The sequence below is a fragment of the Myxine glutinosa genome, chromosome 14 (assembly GCF_964187855.1).
Source record: "Myxine glutinosa chromosome 14, kmMyxGlut1.1, whole genome shotgun sequence".
Classification (NCBI taxonomy): domain Eukaryota; kingdom Metazoa; phylum Chordata; class Myxini; order Myxiniformes; family Myxinidae; genus Myxine; species Myxine glutinosa.
The window spans coordinates 25,097,033-25,114,367 of NC_136274.1; the positions used below are offsets into that span (position 1 = coordinate 25,097,033).

A 17,335-nucleotide genomic window follows, 5' to 3' on the forward strand; every position below is an offset into this window, starting at 1 on the left:
TTTAAAAACTTCCCACTCCCCCTCTTCTTCCCCTTCTCTCCTCTACCCCACCCCACTTCCCCTCTCCCATTCCCTCTCCCTCCCACTCTTCACTCACCTCCCCTCCCTCATTCTTCCCCCTCTCTCCTCTCCTCCCTTTTCTCTCCCTCTTCCTCCTCCCTCCCACTCTTCACTCACCTCCCCTCCCTCATTCTTCCCCCTCGCCCCTCTCTCCCCTTCCCTCCTCCTCTCACCTTCCCTTCCCCCCTCCCCTCTCTCCCTCTTCCCTCCCCTCTCTCCCCTTCCCTCCCCCTCTCACCTTCCGTTCCCCCCTCCCCTCCCTTCTCTCTCCCTCTTCCTCTCCCTCCCTCTCTTCACTCACCTTCCCTTCCCCCCTTCCCTCTCTCCCCTCTCTTTTAATATTTCTGTCATGAAGTGGCTCTGCGTTGCTCGGCAACGCCGGGTACTTTTGCTGGTAGAAAAAAATATATAAAAGTACCTGGAAGGGGAACAAAAAAGCAACAACAATCATTTTTCCCAATTACTCAAAGATAGTAGTGGCCATTGGAAGGAAAGCATCACTCACGTGAGTTTGCTGGTTTGATTGCTCGGAAGCGTAAGGTTGAAGGAGCCGACACCGACCATCCAGTTGTATCGGTCGTTGTGATCCACACACCGGTAAGTCAACGACACGTTATCGGAACACGACTCCGTGCACTTCCACTCATAACTGGACATCAAGATCGTTTTCAAGTCCACATCGCCATCGGTGCAGCCACCTCCCTCTTTCGAGTCTTGCGGCCATCCGACCTGGTACTTGAAGCGGACCTGAGTGCACGACACCGAGTCGCAGCGTTAACACCGATCCACGAGTGAGCAGAGGTGATAACTGGTGTGCCCTTCACGAAGGACACCGTGCAATACTTAGTGTCCAACGTCTAAAGCGATTCAAACCCAGTCTGAGTTTTTACTCTGAGAATCCAGTTATAACATGGAAATTCTCCTGAGACTAGCCTGAGTTCCAGAAGATTGGAATCCAAGTCCTTATGCCTCGGTTAGTCCGCAGGGCTTTGGACATTGTTAGTAACGTGCAAAAAGGGTTTGAGATACCCCGCCGCACTAATGGAGGCCTAATACGGCTGCTTTCAGCCGGACGTAAACCTCCAACCTCTGTAACCGATGACACTTCCTGTAGTCCTCATTATTAGGCCCCATTCAATATATTGCCAAATTATCAATCAGTTGAAGGGCATCAAGATGGCAGTGTCCAAAAATATTTGGAAATACGATGGTCAAAAATGGTGAAAAACAATTTGGCCGTGTTTTCAATGATGTCCTCAAATGCTCTAGAGAACATGGGAGCGCTGCAGTGACTGGATGTTTGGAAAAGGATGGGATCCCTTTGGACACCCTATTTTAAAGTTTGCAATCATTTGTACGTCATTGACAACTGACGATTGTGAACCAAGACTGGAAAAGGGATCACAGGTGGACCGGCCGACTCAAACTCGAACACCAATACCATGGTCCAGCTGCAGTGAAGGAAGAAAGTTAAGAGGAATCTTTTCAGTAACGATCACCAAATAAAACCATGCCCTTGAATATTGCACCTAATATGACAATTCTGTGACCACATGACAAGTTTGACTGAGAAACCAAAGAAAGCTAATATTTCGCAAAAAAGTACTAATCTAATCATACTAATATAATGTGTTAAAAGACATGTAAAAATTTGTTTTTTGTTTAGTCAAGTCCAAATTATGGATTTGAAATTTAACTGGAAAAAAGTATAATAACGATATTGAATGACTCATAAAGTAGTTTTCTATTTGTAAATCCTCTTTGGAACTAATGCCGGAAGACGGGATGCCCAGTTTAACATCCTTCCGATGGATGGTACACACATTGATGAATTGCCCAGCCTGTGAAACACCAGGATGGCAGTTTATTGTTTGGCAGATATTCAAACCCAGGCTAGACAGCTCAGAGGTGAGTGTGCATACCTCTGGGGTAACATGCCAGGCTAAGCCGTCCATGAGAAGGTCTAGGCTACCCTGCCAGCCCTAGCCATCCATAAGAAGGTCTAGGCTATCCTGCCAGCCCAAGCCATCCATGAGAAGGTCGAGGCTATCCTGCCAGCCCAAGCTATCCATGAGAAGGTCGAGGCTGCACCGCCAGCCCAAGCCGTCAATGAGAAGGTCTAGGCTACCCTGCCAGACCTAACCATTCATGAGAAAGTCTAGGCTACCCTGCCAGCCCAAGCTATCAATGAGAAGGTCTCGGCTACCCTGCCAGCCCAAGCCATCCATGAGAAGGTCGAGGCTGCACCGCCAGCCCAAGCCATCCATGAGAACATCTAGGCTACCCTGCCAGCCCTAATCATCCATGAGAAGGTCTAGGCTACCCTGCCAGCCCTAGCCATCCATGAGAAGGTCTAGGCTATCCTGCCAGCCCAAGCTATCCATGAGAAGGTCTAGGCTACCCTGCCAGCCCTAGCCATCCATGAGAAGGTCTAGGCTACCCTGCCAGCCCTAGCCATCCATGAGAAGGTCTCGGCTACCCTGCCAGCCCAAGCCATCCATGAGAAGGTCGAGGCTGCACCGCCAGCCCAAGCCATCCATGAGAAGATCTAGGCTACCCTGCCAGCCCTAATCATCCATGAGAAGGTCTAGGCTACCCTGCCAGCCCTAATCATCCATGAGAAGGTCTAGGCTACCCTGCCAGCCCTAGCCATTCATGAGAAGGTCTAGGCTATCCTGCCAGCCCAAGCCATCCATGAGAAGGTCGAGGCTGCACCGCCAGCCCAAGCCATCCATGAGAAGGTCTAGGCTACCCTGCCAGCCATAATCATCAATGAGAAGGTCGAGGCTACCCTGCCAGCCATAATCATCAATGAGAAGGTCGAGGCTATCATGCCAGCCCTAGCCATCCATGAGAAGGTCTAGGCTATCCTGCCAGCCCAAGCCATCCATGAGAAGGTCTAGGCTACCCTGCCAGCCATAATCATCAATGAGAAGGTCGAGGCTACCCTGCCAGCCATAATCATCAATGAGAAGGTCGAGGCTATCCTGCCAGCCCAAGCTATCCATGAGAAGGTCTAGGCTACCCTGCCAGCCCTAATCATCCATGAGAAGGTCTAGGCTACCCTGCCAGCCGTAATCATCATTGAGAAGGTCTAGGCTGCACCGCCAGCCCAAGCCATCCATGAGAAGGTCTAGGCTGCACCGCCAGCCCAAGCCATCCATGAGAAGGTCTAGGCTGCACCGCCAGCCCAAGCCATCCATGAGAAGGTCTAGGCTGCCCCGCCAGCCCAAGCCATCCATGAGAAGGTCTAGGCTGCACCGCCAGCCCAAGCCATCCATGAGAAGGTCTAGGCTGCACCGCCAGCCCAAGCCATCCATGAGAAGGTCTAGGCTGCACCGCCAGCCCAAGCCGTCCAAGAGAAGGTTATTAATTATTATTTGTCTTGAATTAAGGAACTCTCCCCTTCCAAGCCAAACACATCTGCAGGACAAGGAAGATAATCACCTTATTGTTTAAAGACATTTTCTCCTCTTTCATCTTATTAATCTAAACCAGCCCGGTGTCACCAGGTGTTCGTTATAACAAGTCCATCGCCATCGGTGCAGCCACCGATTTGCTATTAGTTTTGCTATTAGTTTTCCTTGTCACACCGTCTCCCCACAGCCTTGTTTGTAAATAAAGCATTACCTTATTTCCCCAAAGCGGGCTCCATGAGATGGTGCCTCCATGAAAATGGCTCGCTTCACCTGCACTCAAAAACCAAACCAATGTGAGAAGGGCTACGAAGGTCCTCATGGTTTAGCGTGATCTCTCCTCACTAGGAGAATCTGAGTAACTTGAATGTTGCCGTGGTTTTTATGAGTGAAGAATATTGCTCGAAATGCAATGCCCGCCTACTTTTATTGTTTGCGGAGCAAGAGAACAGACCAGAGGAAAGGCAGACAGGTTTTGTTGCTCTGAGAGGCATTTTCCAAATAGCTATTTCACAACTCATGCCTTGAGGTGTCTGCCAGTCATAAGGAGCATTCCTTGTGGTGTACTCATATCATCAGAAACAAACTTTACTTCCTCCTATAATTAACACCACAGGTGAAAACTAAAATCAGATCGAATAAACACATAATGAACAACATCAACACCATGATATCCAAGAAACACTACTTCACTGATTTAGCGATCGTGTTCATAAGATAGAGAGGATGCAGACATTAAGGTGTGTTGGAATTAACGATTCCATCATGTTGATAATTATGGGAAGGAGGTGAACTAGTCTGCAGATCAGAGGGTCTGTCTTGTTACATTTATTATGGATAGGAATGATACAAGTCACCTTCTGCTGTGAGGGGTGTTCCATCCTCCAAGAAGGATCTGTAGAAGGGAAGTGAAAGTGGAAGAGCCAGCTCAGACACACGGGTTTTGAGAAGAGTGCACTGATGCCATCAGGACCAGGTGATAATGATGGATAGTTGTTAAGGTTGTGTAGATACTTCTCCACTTTGCAGGTGAGAAGTTCACTTGCACTAGAGGGGTGCCTGTGAAGAGATAGAGAAGTTGAAGGACTAAAAAATTACAAGGCTTTCATCTGCAGCTCGATGGAGTATTGTTCTCCCCTCTGGGCTGGCTCCCCTGCCTCAAATCCTGCTCAGCTTGATTATGTGGAATCCACGACCTTCAAGATCATTGGAATCTCCCACGATGAAGCTGAGTCGATGGGCCTATCACTTCGCCATCACAGACAGGTCGGTGGTCTCTCTGACTTCAAATCACCTACTTTCTGGTCTTGAACTCTGCTCTTTCTGTGATTTGTCCCATCCCTACCCACTAGGGCGGGTCATACTCAGGTGCCAAAATCAATCTGAAGGAAATCCTAACATGAGGGGTGTCTATATTATGTGTTTTTTTATGGGGAATTCAAATATGAGTTTATTTTTTGGATAGGATAACTCTAACCTACATCAATTTGTATTTCTAAATTGCCAATTTTACCCTTTCGAACCCCTTTATAAGATATTAAAAGATATAAGGGAAATCATTCATATTGACACAGCCAAATCAAATGTACATATTTATTAACAGGTGAACTGTATGTATATCACTGGTTACAATTACAAAGATCAATCTCCTTACTTCTTGAACTTTACCAGGTTGCACAAGTCCTGCTTTGACTCATTCTTGGACATCAGCCTCCTGCTGGTCTCCTGAGCCCTGATGCCTCCATCCCTCTTTTCCTGTGAGAAGTACTTAGCAGAAGCCTCAGTCACCATTTTAACAACCCTCTCAATGTTTTGTGTGTGGCAAAGCCAGTTGAGCACCTCCATGGGGGTGTTGATGAAGTTCTTCACCTCCGAGGTGCTTAGGGAGCAGGTGAGAGGTGGCTCTGACACACCTTCTGACCAACTGATTACCAATGCTGAAGCATCACAGTTGATGTCAGGTGTCTTTCTGGTCCTGACAGAGGAGTCCCCCAGCTGAGTGTCTGGGTCCCCCTCTCCCCTGATGGCCAGGATTCTCTCCACCCCCTCAGTCCTCTCCTTCTGATCCTCAGAGCACAGCAGTGTTTGGAGGATGGCTTCACTGTGGGCATACCAAGCAGATCTTCTCACAGTCGGCATCCCAAGGTCCAGCACCTCCTTCCTCTGGGACTTGAGGCAGTCCAGCTGAAACAAGATGTGCCTAGGCCCTTCGATCCAGGAGTGCTTGACTTTCACGTTGAACCAACATGGATAATACACTCCAATGATGAATTCCACAATGAATTGCAGATTCTTCTGGTTCTTTCCTTTCAGTCCATGCTTTGACACCCAGAGCCTGAGAAGTCTGTTCGCTGTGGTGAGCCAGCGGCTGTGGTTTACTGGTCCAATCTCCACTAGAGCCAGCCTTGCAGGAAGCACTCCATCCCTGATTGCACAGACAATTTTATAGCCATAGTGTTGATCAGTTGAGAGATCTTCAATGGCCTTGTCAGACAGCTTGATCAGTGGAGGGCCAACAAAGATCCGGGTGAAGTTTGGATTGATATCCAAGTCTGTAGCAGAAGCAAGGAGCTTTCCTATTGGCCCGGAAAATGTGTTGTCTGACAGAGTAGGGCCATCAAGGTGAACAATGAGATGGCGCAGGGGAAGTTCACCAGTGTGCAGGTTGCACACGAACCAGACCAGCTTTCTCCCCAGGTGCAGCTCCAGCTTCCGCATTACTCCAGCTTTCACACCAGTGTTGACATTTGTTGAGTCTCCTCCAATGGCCCACAAGGTCTTATCAAAACCCCTCTCTTTCAGCCAGGCAAACAGGACCTTAGCAATCTGCTCCGCATGTGACTCCTCTTTAGTTGCTTTCTCTGGGGTAAAGTGGAACAGATAGTAGCTACCAGGCTCACTAACAACAGTATAGTGTTCTTCCTTGATCTTTGCAGGAAAAGATTGGTCATTGCCCTCAGCTTCCATCATCACATTGGTCAGGTCAATCCACCCATCAAAGAGGATGCAGGAGATCCCCCCCTACTCCCTGCACTTCTCATCAAACTCTTCCCCCAGCTCTGTCATCAACTTCTCCTGTGCTCTATTGACCTTGTTCTTATCAATAACTTTACTTGTATTGTCTTCTGTGATGATTCCTGCATCAATCAGAGCTGCAGTTGCTATCGCTGCAGTTGGCCTCAGCCCTATGCCATACCTTACACTAGCAAGGGCAATGTTTGGAATCTCATCATAGTTTTTCTGGACCTTTGCTGAAGCTGCAGGCTCAGTGTCAGTTTCAGGGAAGAGCTCAACTTCAGTGACAAACTCATCTTCAGCACCACTTCTCTCCAATTCCAGATCCTCATCACCATCTGACAAAAATCTCTCAACATCCTTCCTGGCTGCCTTCTCTGCTGCTGCAGCATTTTCCTCCTTGCTCCTTCTCCTTTTCTCTGCATTCTTTTTATTTTCCTGCCTTTCCAATGTCCTCACCTGTCTCTTGTGCTCTGGCAGATCAGGGCTCCCCATTTGGTGGGTCCTTTACTTCCAACCTTCTTTTTCTGTCCCTTAATGTAGGCAAGATCTTTCACAGGAATCATTTTCTCTCTGCTGCAGGAACAGTTAATGTGGGCTTGGATCACACAGCCCTCACCGCCCTCACAGCCTCCCCCCTCACAACTGGTAATCTGACACTTGCAAGTCAAAATATCAAATAACTTGTCTAACTTGACAATGAACCTCTCTTTGGCATCAAGTTTGCCCTTCCCAAGAGAAAACTTCACTGCCTGATTCCAGACCTCCTTGAGCTTGGACATGATGGTCACCTTTTCATTGATAACAGGAGGCTTGAAAAGAGCATTAGCTTTGCTCCACTGACAAATCAGACCAGGGTAGATGTCAGACACGAGCTGGTCCACTGGGTAGTTCCTCCTGTCATCTTCATTTTGCTCCCTCAAGTAGATGCCATACCTCAGGATATCCCTCACAGTTGGCAGTTCAGACACCAACAGCTCCTGCCCAGTGCCAACAAGATTACTTAAATGAGAACTTGATTTCATCCTTGTTCTGACTTGAGCCATTTTTAGTAGTTCACACTGAAATAAAAGCAATAATACACAGGTAAGTATCCACTACAGACAGATATTAAGGTATTACACAGGTATTACAGAAAACCATCAAAATATTCACTTCACAGGTCACTATTTTCCTTCACATGTAACTCAGGCTGGCAATAGGTAAGTACACAAATCAATTAACAAATATAATATAAAACAAGGTAATTTACATCTAAAATTATTATCTATTTGTTCCTCAGGTTCCTTATCAAAAACGTACTTACTGGCAATGCCATAAGAAGAGAAGAGAAGACGGATGGATAAGGATTGCCAACCTCCTCAACATCGAGCTTTCAGCAACAAGATGGCTACAACTGCCGTCCCAACAGGAAGTTACCAAAATAAAAGCCCGAACTTCAAAATAAAAAACTTCTCTTTTTTCCAGAAGAATAGCAAAATAATCAAAAATTTAATAATAATCAACTGCAAATTGATGTAGGTTAGGGTTATCAGAATTTTTAAAAAACCTCAGATTTGTGTTCTACACACCAAAATACGTAATATGAACACCCCTCTCGATTGATTTCCAAAAAAAAAAAAGTATGGCCCGCCCTACTACCCACCCTCAGGTTTCTGCAGGGCTCACACAATCCATAATCAACTCCCTTCTGGTGAAACTACCGAAATTCAGGTTCATTGCTTACCTCCTCTCATTTCTTCCTCTCTTTTCCTGCCTGTGGGACCAACTTCCACATCTTCTTCAACCTTGTTCTTCCCTTCAGGTCTTCAAGACAGCTGTTCAACACCATCTTAGATCATTCCCAATCATAAACCTTCATCTTTTCTGCCCTCGTTAATGCCTCCCTACCACACCCAAATCACACCTCCTTCCAAATCTGCAGTTTTCCCTCCTGAGAGTTTCCTTCTGTATCCATCTTATCCACCCTCTGCATCCTCTCCTGCTCCCATTCCTCCCCACACCCATTGTTTGTCCAAGTCTGCCTCTATCTTGGCTTTCACCTCTGTTGTTGGTGTTTCCCGCCCTCTCTCTGTTGCTCCTTTTGTGTCGTTGCGTCCTGATCTGTCCAGTGTACTAATACTCGCTCTTCCACGAGCATCGACTCTGTGTACAAAAAAAGTATGGATTGGAAAAACCGAGCCAATTTATACCCAATTGTTGTCCTGCTACTCCATTGTCAATTCAACCTTGTTTTTCCATGAGCCTTGCTCTTGTAGGAACAAAAATGTAAAAATATTGTTAAGGCCATGGGTTTTGGCGTCAACTACGAGGGGGAGCCTCGGTTCCTCCTGAACTACTGGACCTGAGGCCACCGAGTGTGGATAACTCTGTGACTCGGCAGGTTGCTAATCAACTGCGAACGTCAATTAGTCAACCAGATCCCCCAGGGTCCTCCATCCAATTACCATCTACCTGGGGAGGATGTGGTTTTCTAACCGGGATTCACACCATCGATGTGCACCAATCTTATTTTAGGTTTTAATCAGATACAGCCATGCAGAACTGCCAGTGCACACCGGATAGCCAATCTGTGGGAACTGAAACGTCCTGTCTAACCACTAGTATGGGCTATTCTAAAGCAATGAAGGAATCACATGCACAGACAGATCGGAAGAACAGGAGTATAGGGTTTATTTTAAAAAACGGGTGGGGGATAGGGGGCGAGGAAAAGTATGTGGACATCCAAAGCAATTGGTTTATTGTATGTGCAGCAGGAAACGACATAAGGCATGCAATGTGGTGGATTTGTGTAGGTGGAGGATCTTGGAACCCAAATGGAATCTTGGAACCCAATGTGGAGGATCTTGGAACCCAAATGCTATAGCAGGCAAGTGGAGGGTTGTGGCTATCTGTAGAAATATATGGGGAAGTTAGTGCACAGTTGCCCTTCCTGTTAGCCGGATTTGAAGATGGGGGTACAAGGCCAACGTCCATACCTCCCTCATACCTTGCGGCTATTAGAACTTTGGAAAGATATGGAAGAACTTTCTTTGTAGTAGAACTGCCATTTCCTGTCTCATTCCATTTCCACATCAGCTCAGTCCATTTCCTGTCTCTCTCACCGCTTTACACATCGTCACCAAACTTAATGTGCATGTACATAATTAACTAGATGGTATTCATAGAATACTTACCATGTGCAGTCAACTTGGTGTGAGCCAACTCTTGTTTTTGACCGTTTCTTTTTTTTGATCCAATGTGGCTGCTAGACCATGTGAGCGATGACATCATAAGTTTATATTCTCTAAATAATTGTTGCATAGATCATGCTCAATAAATTTCAAACTGATCAGACTAAGCGTTGTCAATGTCGAATTATGACGTCATAATTATGGCACAAATGACGTCATCGTTAACAACACCAATTCCCCATATGGAGTTATTTACAATGAGCCACGTTTCAATTTTTTCCATGGAACAGTTTTGGAGATATAGAGGTGCAACGTTTTTCGGTTTTTCCAAGATGGCGCCTGTAACACATGACCTATGACGTCATCATTATCATTAAAATATGCTAAAGGAGGAGGCGCTCCTCTGGTGAAAATTTTGTGTCCATCAGACCAATAGTTGCTGATTTTTTTTAAAATAATGATCGGATGGATAAGTGTTGTATTTGTCGAATTATGACGTCATAACGAAGGCACCGATGACATCATCATTAACATATCTTATTCCCCATGGGGAGTCGGTGACAACGAACCAGGTCTCAAGTTTTTTCCATGGAGTGGTTTCAGAGATATAGAGGTGCGAAGTTTTTCCAAGATGGCACCTGTACCACGTGACTTTTGACGTCATAATAATCATTGAAATATTCTACAGGAGGAGGCCCTCCTATGGTGAAAATTTCGTGTCAATCGGACCAATAATTGCAGAGAAAAAAAATTCATACTGATCGAATGAAGCGTGGTACTTGTCGAATTATGACGTCATAATTTAAGTACCGATGACATCATCATTAACATATCTTATCTCCCAAGTGGAGTACTTGACAATGAGCCATGTTTTAGGTTTTTTCCATGGAGCGGTTTCAGAGATATAGAGGTGCAACCTTTTTTCGATTTTTCCAAGATGGCGCCTGTACCACGTGACACGACGCCATAATTACCATTTATAAAATTCCACAGGAGGAGCCGCTCATATTCTGAAAATTTCGTGCCAATCAGACTAACAGTTGCAGAGGAATTTTTTTTTCATACTGATCAGATCAAGTGTTGTACTTGTCGAATTATGACGTCATGATTAAGGCACCGATGACATTATCATCAACATATCTTATTCCCCATGGTGAGTACTTGACAATGAGCCATGTTTCAATTTTTTCCATTGAGCGGTTTGGGAGAAAAAGAGGTGTAACGTTTTTCCAAGATGGCGCCTGTACCACGTGAGCTATGACGTCATAAATTCCACTAAAATATTCCACAGGAGGCCCTCCTATGGTGAAATTTTCAATCGGACCAACGGTTGCCGAGAAAATGAATTTTTAAAATGCAGACACGGCACACACTTTACTTTACTGAAATGCAGACACGTACGAACTCACCTGAATGCTTAACCCCGATATTTGCTTCGCGAGCGCAGGGTAACAAAGTCTTACAATTCAGCCCGCCCACGGTACCCTAAATTTACTTACTCAACCTCCATTTATTCCGGTCAGCATTGGCGAAAATCGATGTCCCTCAAGGCGTTCACCGTGCTGGATGAAGCCAAGGCCTTCCGGTGGGTGAATTCCTGGTACCTTTCGGGACACGGGATTTGTTGATAGTGTTGGAGTTGTTGATGTTGTCTTCATTTTCTCTTTTTGTCACATGATTGTTATTGTTTCTCTTCATTGGCCCTCCCATCCTATCACATGTCATACTGTCACATCTCCCATCCTATCACATGTCATACTGTCACATCTCCCATCCTATGGAATGTTATATTGTCACATCTCACATCCTATCGAATGTTATATTGTCACATCTCACATCCTATCACATGTCATACTGTCACATCTCCCATCCTATCACATGTCATATTGTCACATCTCCCATCCTATCACATGTCATACTGTCACATCTCCCATCCTATGGAATGTTATATTGTCACATCTCACATCCTATCGAATGTCATTCTGTCACATCTCACATCCTATCGAATGTCATTCTGTCACATCTCACATCCTATCGAATGTTATATTGTCACATCTCCCATCCTATCAAATGTTATACTGTCACATCTCCCATCCTATGGAATGTTATATTGTCACATCTCCCATCCTATCGAATGTTATATTGTCACATCTCACATCCTATCGAATGTTATATTGTCACATCTCCCATCCTATCACATGTCATACTGTCACATCTCCCATCCTATGGAATGTTATATTGTCACATCTCACATCCTATCGAATGTTATATTGTCACATCTCACATCCTATCGAATGTCATTCTGTCACATCTCACATCCTATCGAATGTTATATTGTCACATCTCCCATCCTATCACATGTCATACTGTCACATCTCCCATCCTATCGAATGTTATATTGTCACATCTCACATCCTATCGAATGTTATATTGTCACATCTCACATCCTATCGAATGTCATTCTGTCACATCTCACATCCTATCGAATGTTATATTGTCACATCTCCCATCCTATCAAATGTTATACTGTCACATCTCCCATCCTATGGAATGTTATATTGTCACATCTCCCATCCTATCGAATGTTATATTGTCACATCTCACATCCTATCGAATGTTATATTGTCACATCTCCCATCCTATCACATGTCATACTGTCACATCTCCCATCCTATGGAATGTTATATTGTCACATCTCACATCCTATCGAATGTTATATTGTCACATCTCACATCCTATCGAATGTCATTCTGTCACATCTCACATCCTATCGAATGTTATATTGTCACATCTCCCATCCTATCGAATGTTATATTGTCACATCTCACATCCTATCGAATGTTATATTGTCACATCTCACATCCTATCGAATGTTATATTGTCACATCTCACATCCTATCGAATGTTATATTGTCACATCTCCCATCCTATCGAATGTTATATTGTCACATCTCACATCCTATCGAATGTTATATTGTCACATCTCACATCCTATCGAATGTTATATTGTCACATCTCACATCCTATCGAATGTTATATTGTCACATCTCCCATCCTATCGAATGTTATATTGTCACATCTCACATCCTATCGAATGTTATATTGTCACATCTCCCATCCTATCGAATGTTATATTGTCACATCTCACATCCTATCGAATGTTATATTGTCACATCTCACATCCTATCGAATGTTATATTGTCACATCTCCCATCCTATCACATGTCATACTGTCACATCTCCCATCCTATGGAATGTTATATTGTCACATCTCACATCCTATCGAATGTTATATTGTCACATCTCACATCCTATCGAATGTCATTCTGTCACATCTCACATCCTATCGAATGTTATATTGTCACATCTCACATCCTATCGAATGTTATATTGTCACATCTCACATCCTATCGAATGTTATATTGTCACATCTCACATCCTATCAAATGTTATACTGTCACATCTCCCATCCTATGGAATGTTATATTGTCACTTCTCCCATCCTATGGAATGTTATATTGTCACATCTCACATCCTATCAAATGTTATACTGTCACATCTCACATCCTATCAAATGTTATATTGTCACATCTCACATCCTATCGAATGTTATATTGTCACATCTCCCATCCTATCGAATGCTATATTGTCACATCTCCCATCCTATCGAATGTTATATTGTCACATCTCCCATCCTATCGAATGTTATATTGTCACATCTCCCATCCTATGGAATGTTATATTGTCACATCTCCCATCCTATGGAATGTTATATTGTCACATCTCCCATCCTATGGAATGTTATATTGTCACATCTCCCATCCTATCGAATGTCATTCTGTCACATCTCCCATCCTATCGAATGTTATATTGTCACATCTCCCATCCTATCGAATGTCATTCTGTCACATCTCCCATCCTATCGAATGTTATATTGTCACATCTCCCATCCTATCGAATGTTATATTGTCACATCTCACATCCTATCGAATGTTATATTGTCACATCTCACATCCTATCGAATGTTATATTGTCACATCTCCCATCCTATCGAATGTTATACTCTCACATCTCACATCCTATCAAATGTTATATTGTCACATCTCACATCCTATGGAATGTTATATTGTCACATCCAACATCCTATCGAATGTTATATTGTCACATCTCCCATCCTATCGAATGTTATATTGTCACATCTCACATCCTATCGAATGTTATATTGTCACATCTCACATCCTATCGAATGTTATATTGTCACATCTCACATCCTATCGAATGTTATATTGTCACATCTCACATCCTATCGAATGTTATATTGTCACATCTCACATCCTATCGAATGTTATATTGTCACATCTCACATCCTATCAAATGTTATACTGTCACATCTCCCATCCTATGGAATGTTATATTGTCACATCTCCCATCCTATCGAATGTTATACTGTCACATCTCCCATCCTATGGAATGTTATATTGTCACATCTCCCATCCTATCGAATGTCATTCTGTCACATCTCCCATCCTATCGAATGTTATATTGTCACATCTCCCATCCTATCGAATGTTATACTGTCACATCTCCCATCCTATCGAATGTTATATTGTCACATCTCCCATCCTATCGAATGTCATTCTGTCACATCTCCCATCCTATCGAATGTTATATTGTCACATCTCCCATCCTATCGAATGTTATACTGTCACATCTCCCATCCTATCGAATGTTATATTGTCACATCTCCCATCCTATCGAATGTTATATTGTCACATCTCCCATCCTATCGAATGTTATATTGTCACATCTCCCATCCTGTCGAATGTCATTCTGTCACATCTCCCATCCTATCGAATGTTATATTGTCACATCTCCCATACTATCGAATGTTATATTGTCACATCTCCCATCCTATCGAATGTTATATTGTCACATCTCCCATCCTATCGAATGTTATATTGTCACATCTCACATCCTATCGAATGTTATATTGTCACATCTCCCATCCTATCGAATGTTATACTCTCACATCTCACATCCTATCAAATGTTATACTGTCACATCTCACATCCTATCGAATGTTATATTGTCACATCTCACATCCTATCGAATGTTATACTCACATCTCCCATCCTATGGAATGTTATATTGTCACATCTCCCATCCTATCAAATGTTATACTGTCACACTCTCACATCCTATCGAATGTTATATTGTCACATCTCACATCCTATCGAATGTTATATTGTCACATCTCACATCCTATCGAATGTTATATTGTCACATCTCACATCCTATCAAATGTTATACTGTCACATCTTCCATCCTATGGAATGTTATATTGTCACATCTCCCATCCTATGGAATGTTATATTGTCACATCTCCCATCCTATCGAATGTTATATTGTCACATCTCACATCCTATCGAATGTTATATTGTCACATCTCCCATCCTATCGAATGTTATACTGTCACATCTCCCATCCTATGGAATGTTATATTGTCACATCTCACATCCTATCGAATGTTATATTGTCACATCTCACATCCTATCGAATGTCATTCTGTCACATCTCCCATCCTATCGAATGTTATATTGTCACATCTCACATCCTATCGAATGTTATATTGTCACATCTCACATCCTATCGAATGTTATATTGTCACATCTCACATCCTATCGAATGTTATATTGTCACATCTCCCATCCTATCGAATGTTATATTGTCACATCTCACATCCTATCGAATGTTATATTGTCACATCTCACATCCTATCGAATGTTATATTGTCACATCTCACATCCTATCGAATGTTATATTGTCACATCTCCCATCCTATCGAATGTTATATTGTCACATCTCACATCCTATCGAATGTTATATTGTCACATCTCCCATCCTATCGAATGTTATATTGTCACATCTCACATCCTATCGAATGTTATATTGTCACATCTCACATCCTATCGAATGTTATATTGTCACATCTCCCATCCTATCACATGTCATACTGTCACATCTCCCATCCTATGGAATGTTATATTGTCACATCTCACATCCTATCGAATGTTATATTGTCACATCTCACATCCTATCGAATGTCATTCTGTCACATCTCACATCCTATCGAATGTTATATTGTCACATCTCACATCCTATCGAATGTTATATTGTCACATCTCACATCCTATCGAATGTTATATTGTCACATCTCACATCCTATCAAATGTTATACTGTCACATCTCCCATCCTATGGAATGTTATATTGTCACTTCTCCCATCCTATGGAATGTTATATTGTCACATCTCACATCCTATCAAATGTTATACTGTCACATCTCACATCCTATCAAATGTTATATTGTCACATCTCACATCCTATCGAATGTTATATTGTCACATCTCCCATCCTATCGAATGCTATATTGTCACATCTCCCATCCTATGGAATGTTATATTGTCACATCTCCCATCCTATGGAATGTTATATTGTCACATCTCCCATCCTATGGAATGTTATATTGTCACATCTCCCATCCTATCGAATGTCATTCTGTCACATCTCCCATCCTATCGAATGTTATATTGTCACATCTCCCATCCTATCGAATGTCATTCTGTCACATCTCCCATCCTATCGAATGTTATATTGTCACATCTCCCATCCTATCGAATGTTATATTGTCACATCTCACATCCTATCGAATGTTATATTGTCACATCTCACATCCTATCGAATGTTATATTGTCACATCTCCCATCCTATCGAATGTTATACTCTCACATCTCACATCCTATCAAATGTTATATTGTCACATCTCACATCCTATGGAATGTTATATTGTCACATCCAACATCCTATCGAATGTTATATTGTCACATCTCCCATCCTATCGAATGTTATATTGTCACATCTCACATCCTATCGAATGTTATATTGTCACATCTCACATCCTATCGAATGTTATATTGTCACATCTCACATCCTATCGAATGTTATATTGTCACATCTCACATCCTATCGAATGTTATATTGTCACATCTCACATCCTATCAAATGTTATACTGTCACATCTCCCATCCTATGGAATGTTATATTGTCACATCTCCCATCCTATCGAATGTTATACTGTCACATCTCCCATCCTATGGAATGTTATATTGTCACATCTCCCATCCTATCGAATGTCATTCTGTCACATCTCCCATCCTATCGAATGTTATATTGTCACATCTCCCATCCTATCGAATGTCATTCTGTCACATCTCCCATCCTATCGAATGTTATATTGTCACATCTCCCATCCTATCGAATGTTATATTGTCACATCTCACATCCTATCGAATGTTATATTGTCACATCTCACATCCTATCGAATGTTATATTGTCACATCTCCCATCCTATCGAATGTTATACTCTCACATCTCACATCCTATCAAATGTTATATTGTCACATCTCACATCCTATGGAATGTTATATTGTCACATCCAACATCCTATCGAATGTTATATTGTCACATCTCCCATCCTATCGAATGTTATATTGTCACATCTCACATCCTATCGAATGTTATATTGTCACATCTCACATCCTATCGAATGTTATATTGTCACATCTCACATCCTATCGAATGTTATATTGTCACATCTCACATCCTATCGAAT

General features: G+C 42.9%; 1 protein-coding gene across 1 annotated transcript in view; it reads right to left on the minus strand.

Moving 5' to 3' along the window:
• Positions 1 to 3,816, minus strand: part of LOC137439227 (uncharacterized) — a 35,353-nt gene extending 31,537 nt beyond the window's left edge. Inside the window, exons 1-2 of the mRNA XM_068134956.2 lie at positions 3,691 to 3,816; positions 566 to 807 (exon numbers count right to left, since the gene is read on the minus strand). Of these exons, the coding sequence (XP_067991057.2) occupies positions 566 to 807; positions 3,691 to 3,798 (350 nt within the window). The 5' untranslated portion in view covers positions 3,799 to 3,816. The remainder of the gene's footprint in view (positions 1 to 565; positions 808 to 3,690) is intronic.
• Positions 3,817 to 17,335: the final 13,519 nt, after the last annotated feature.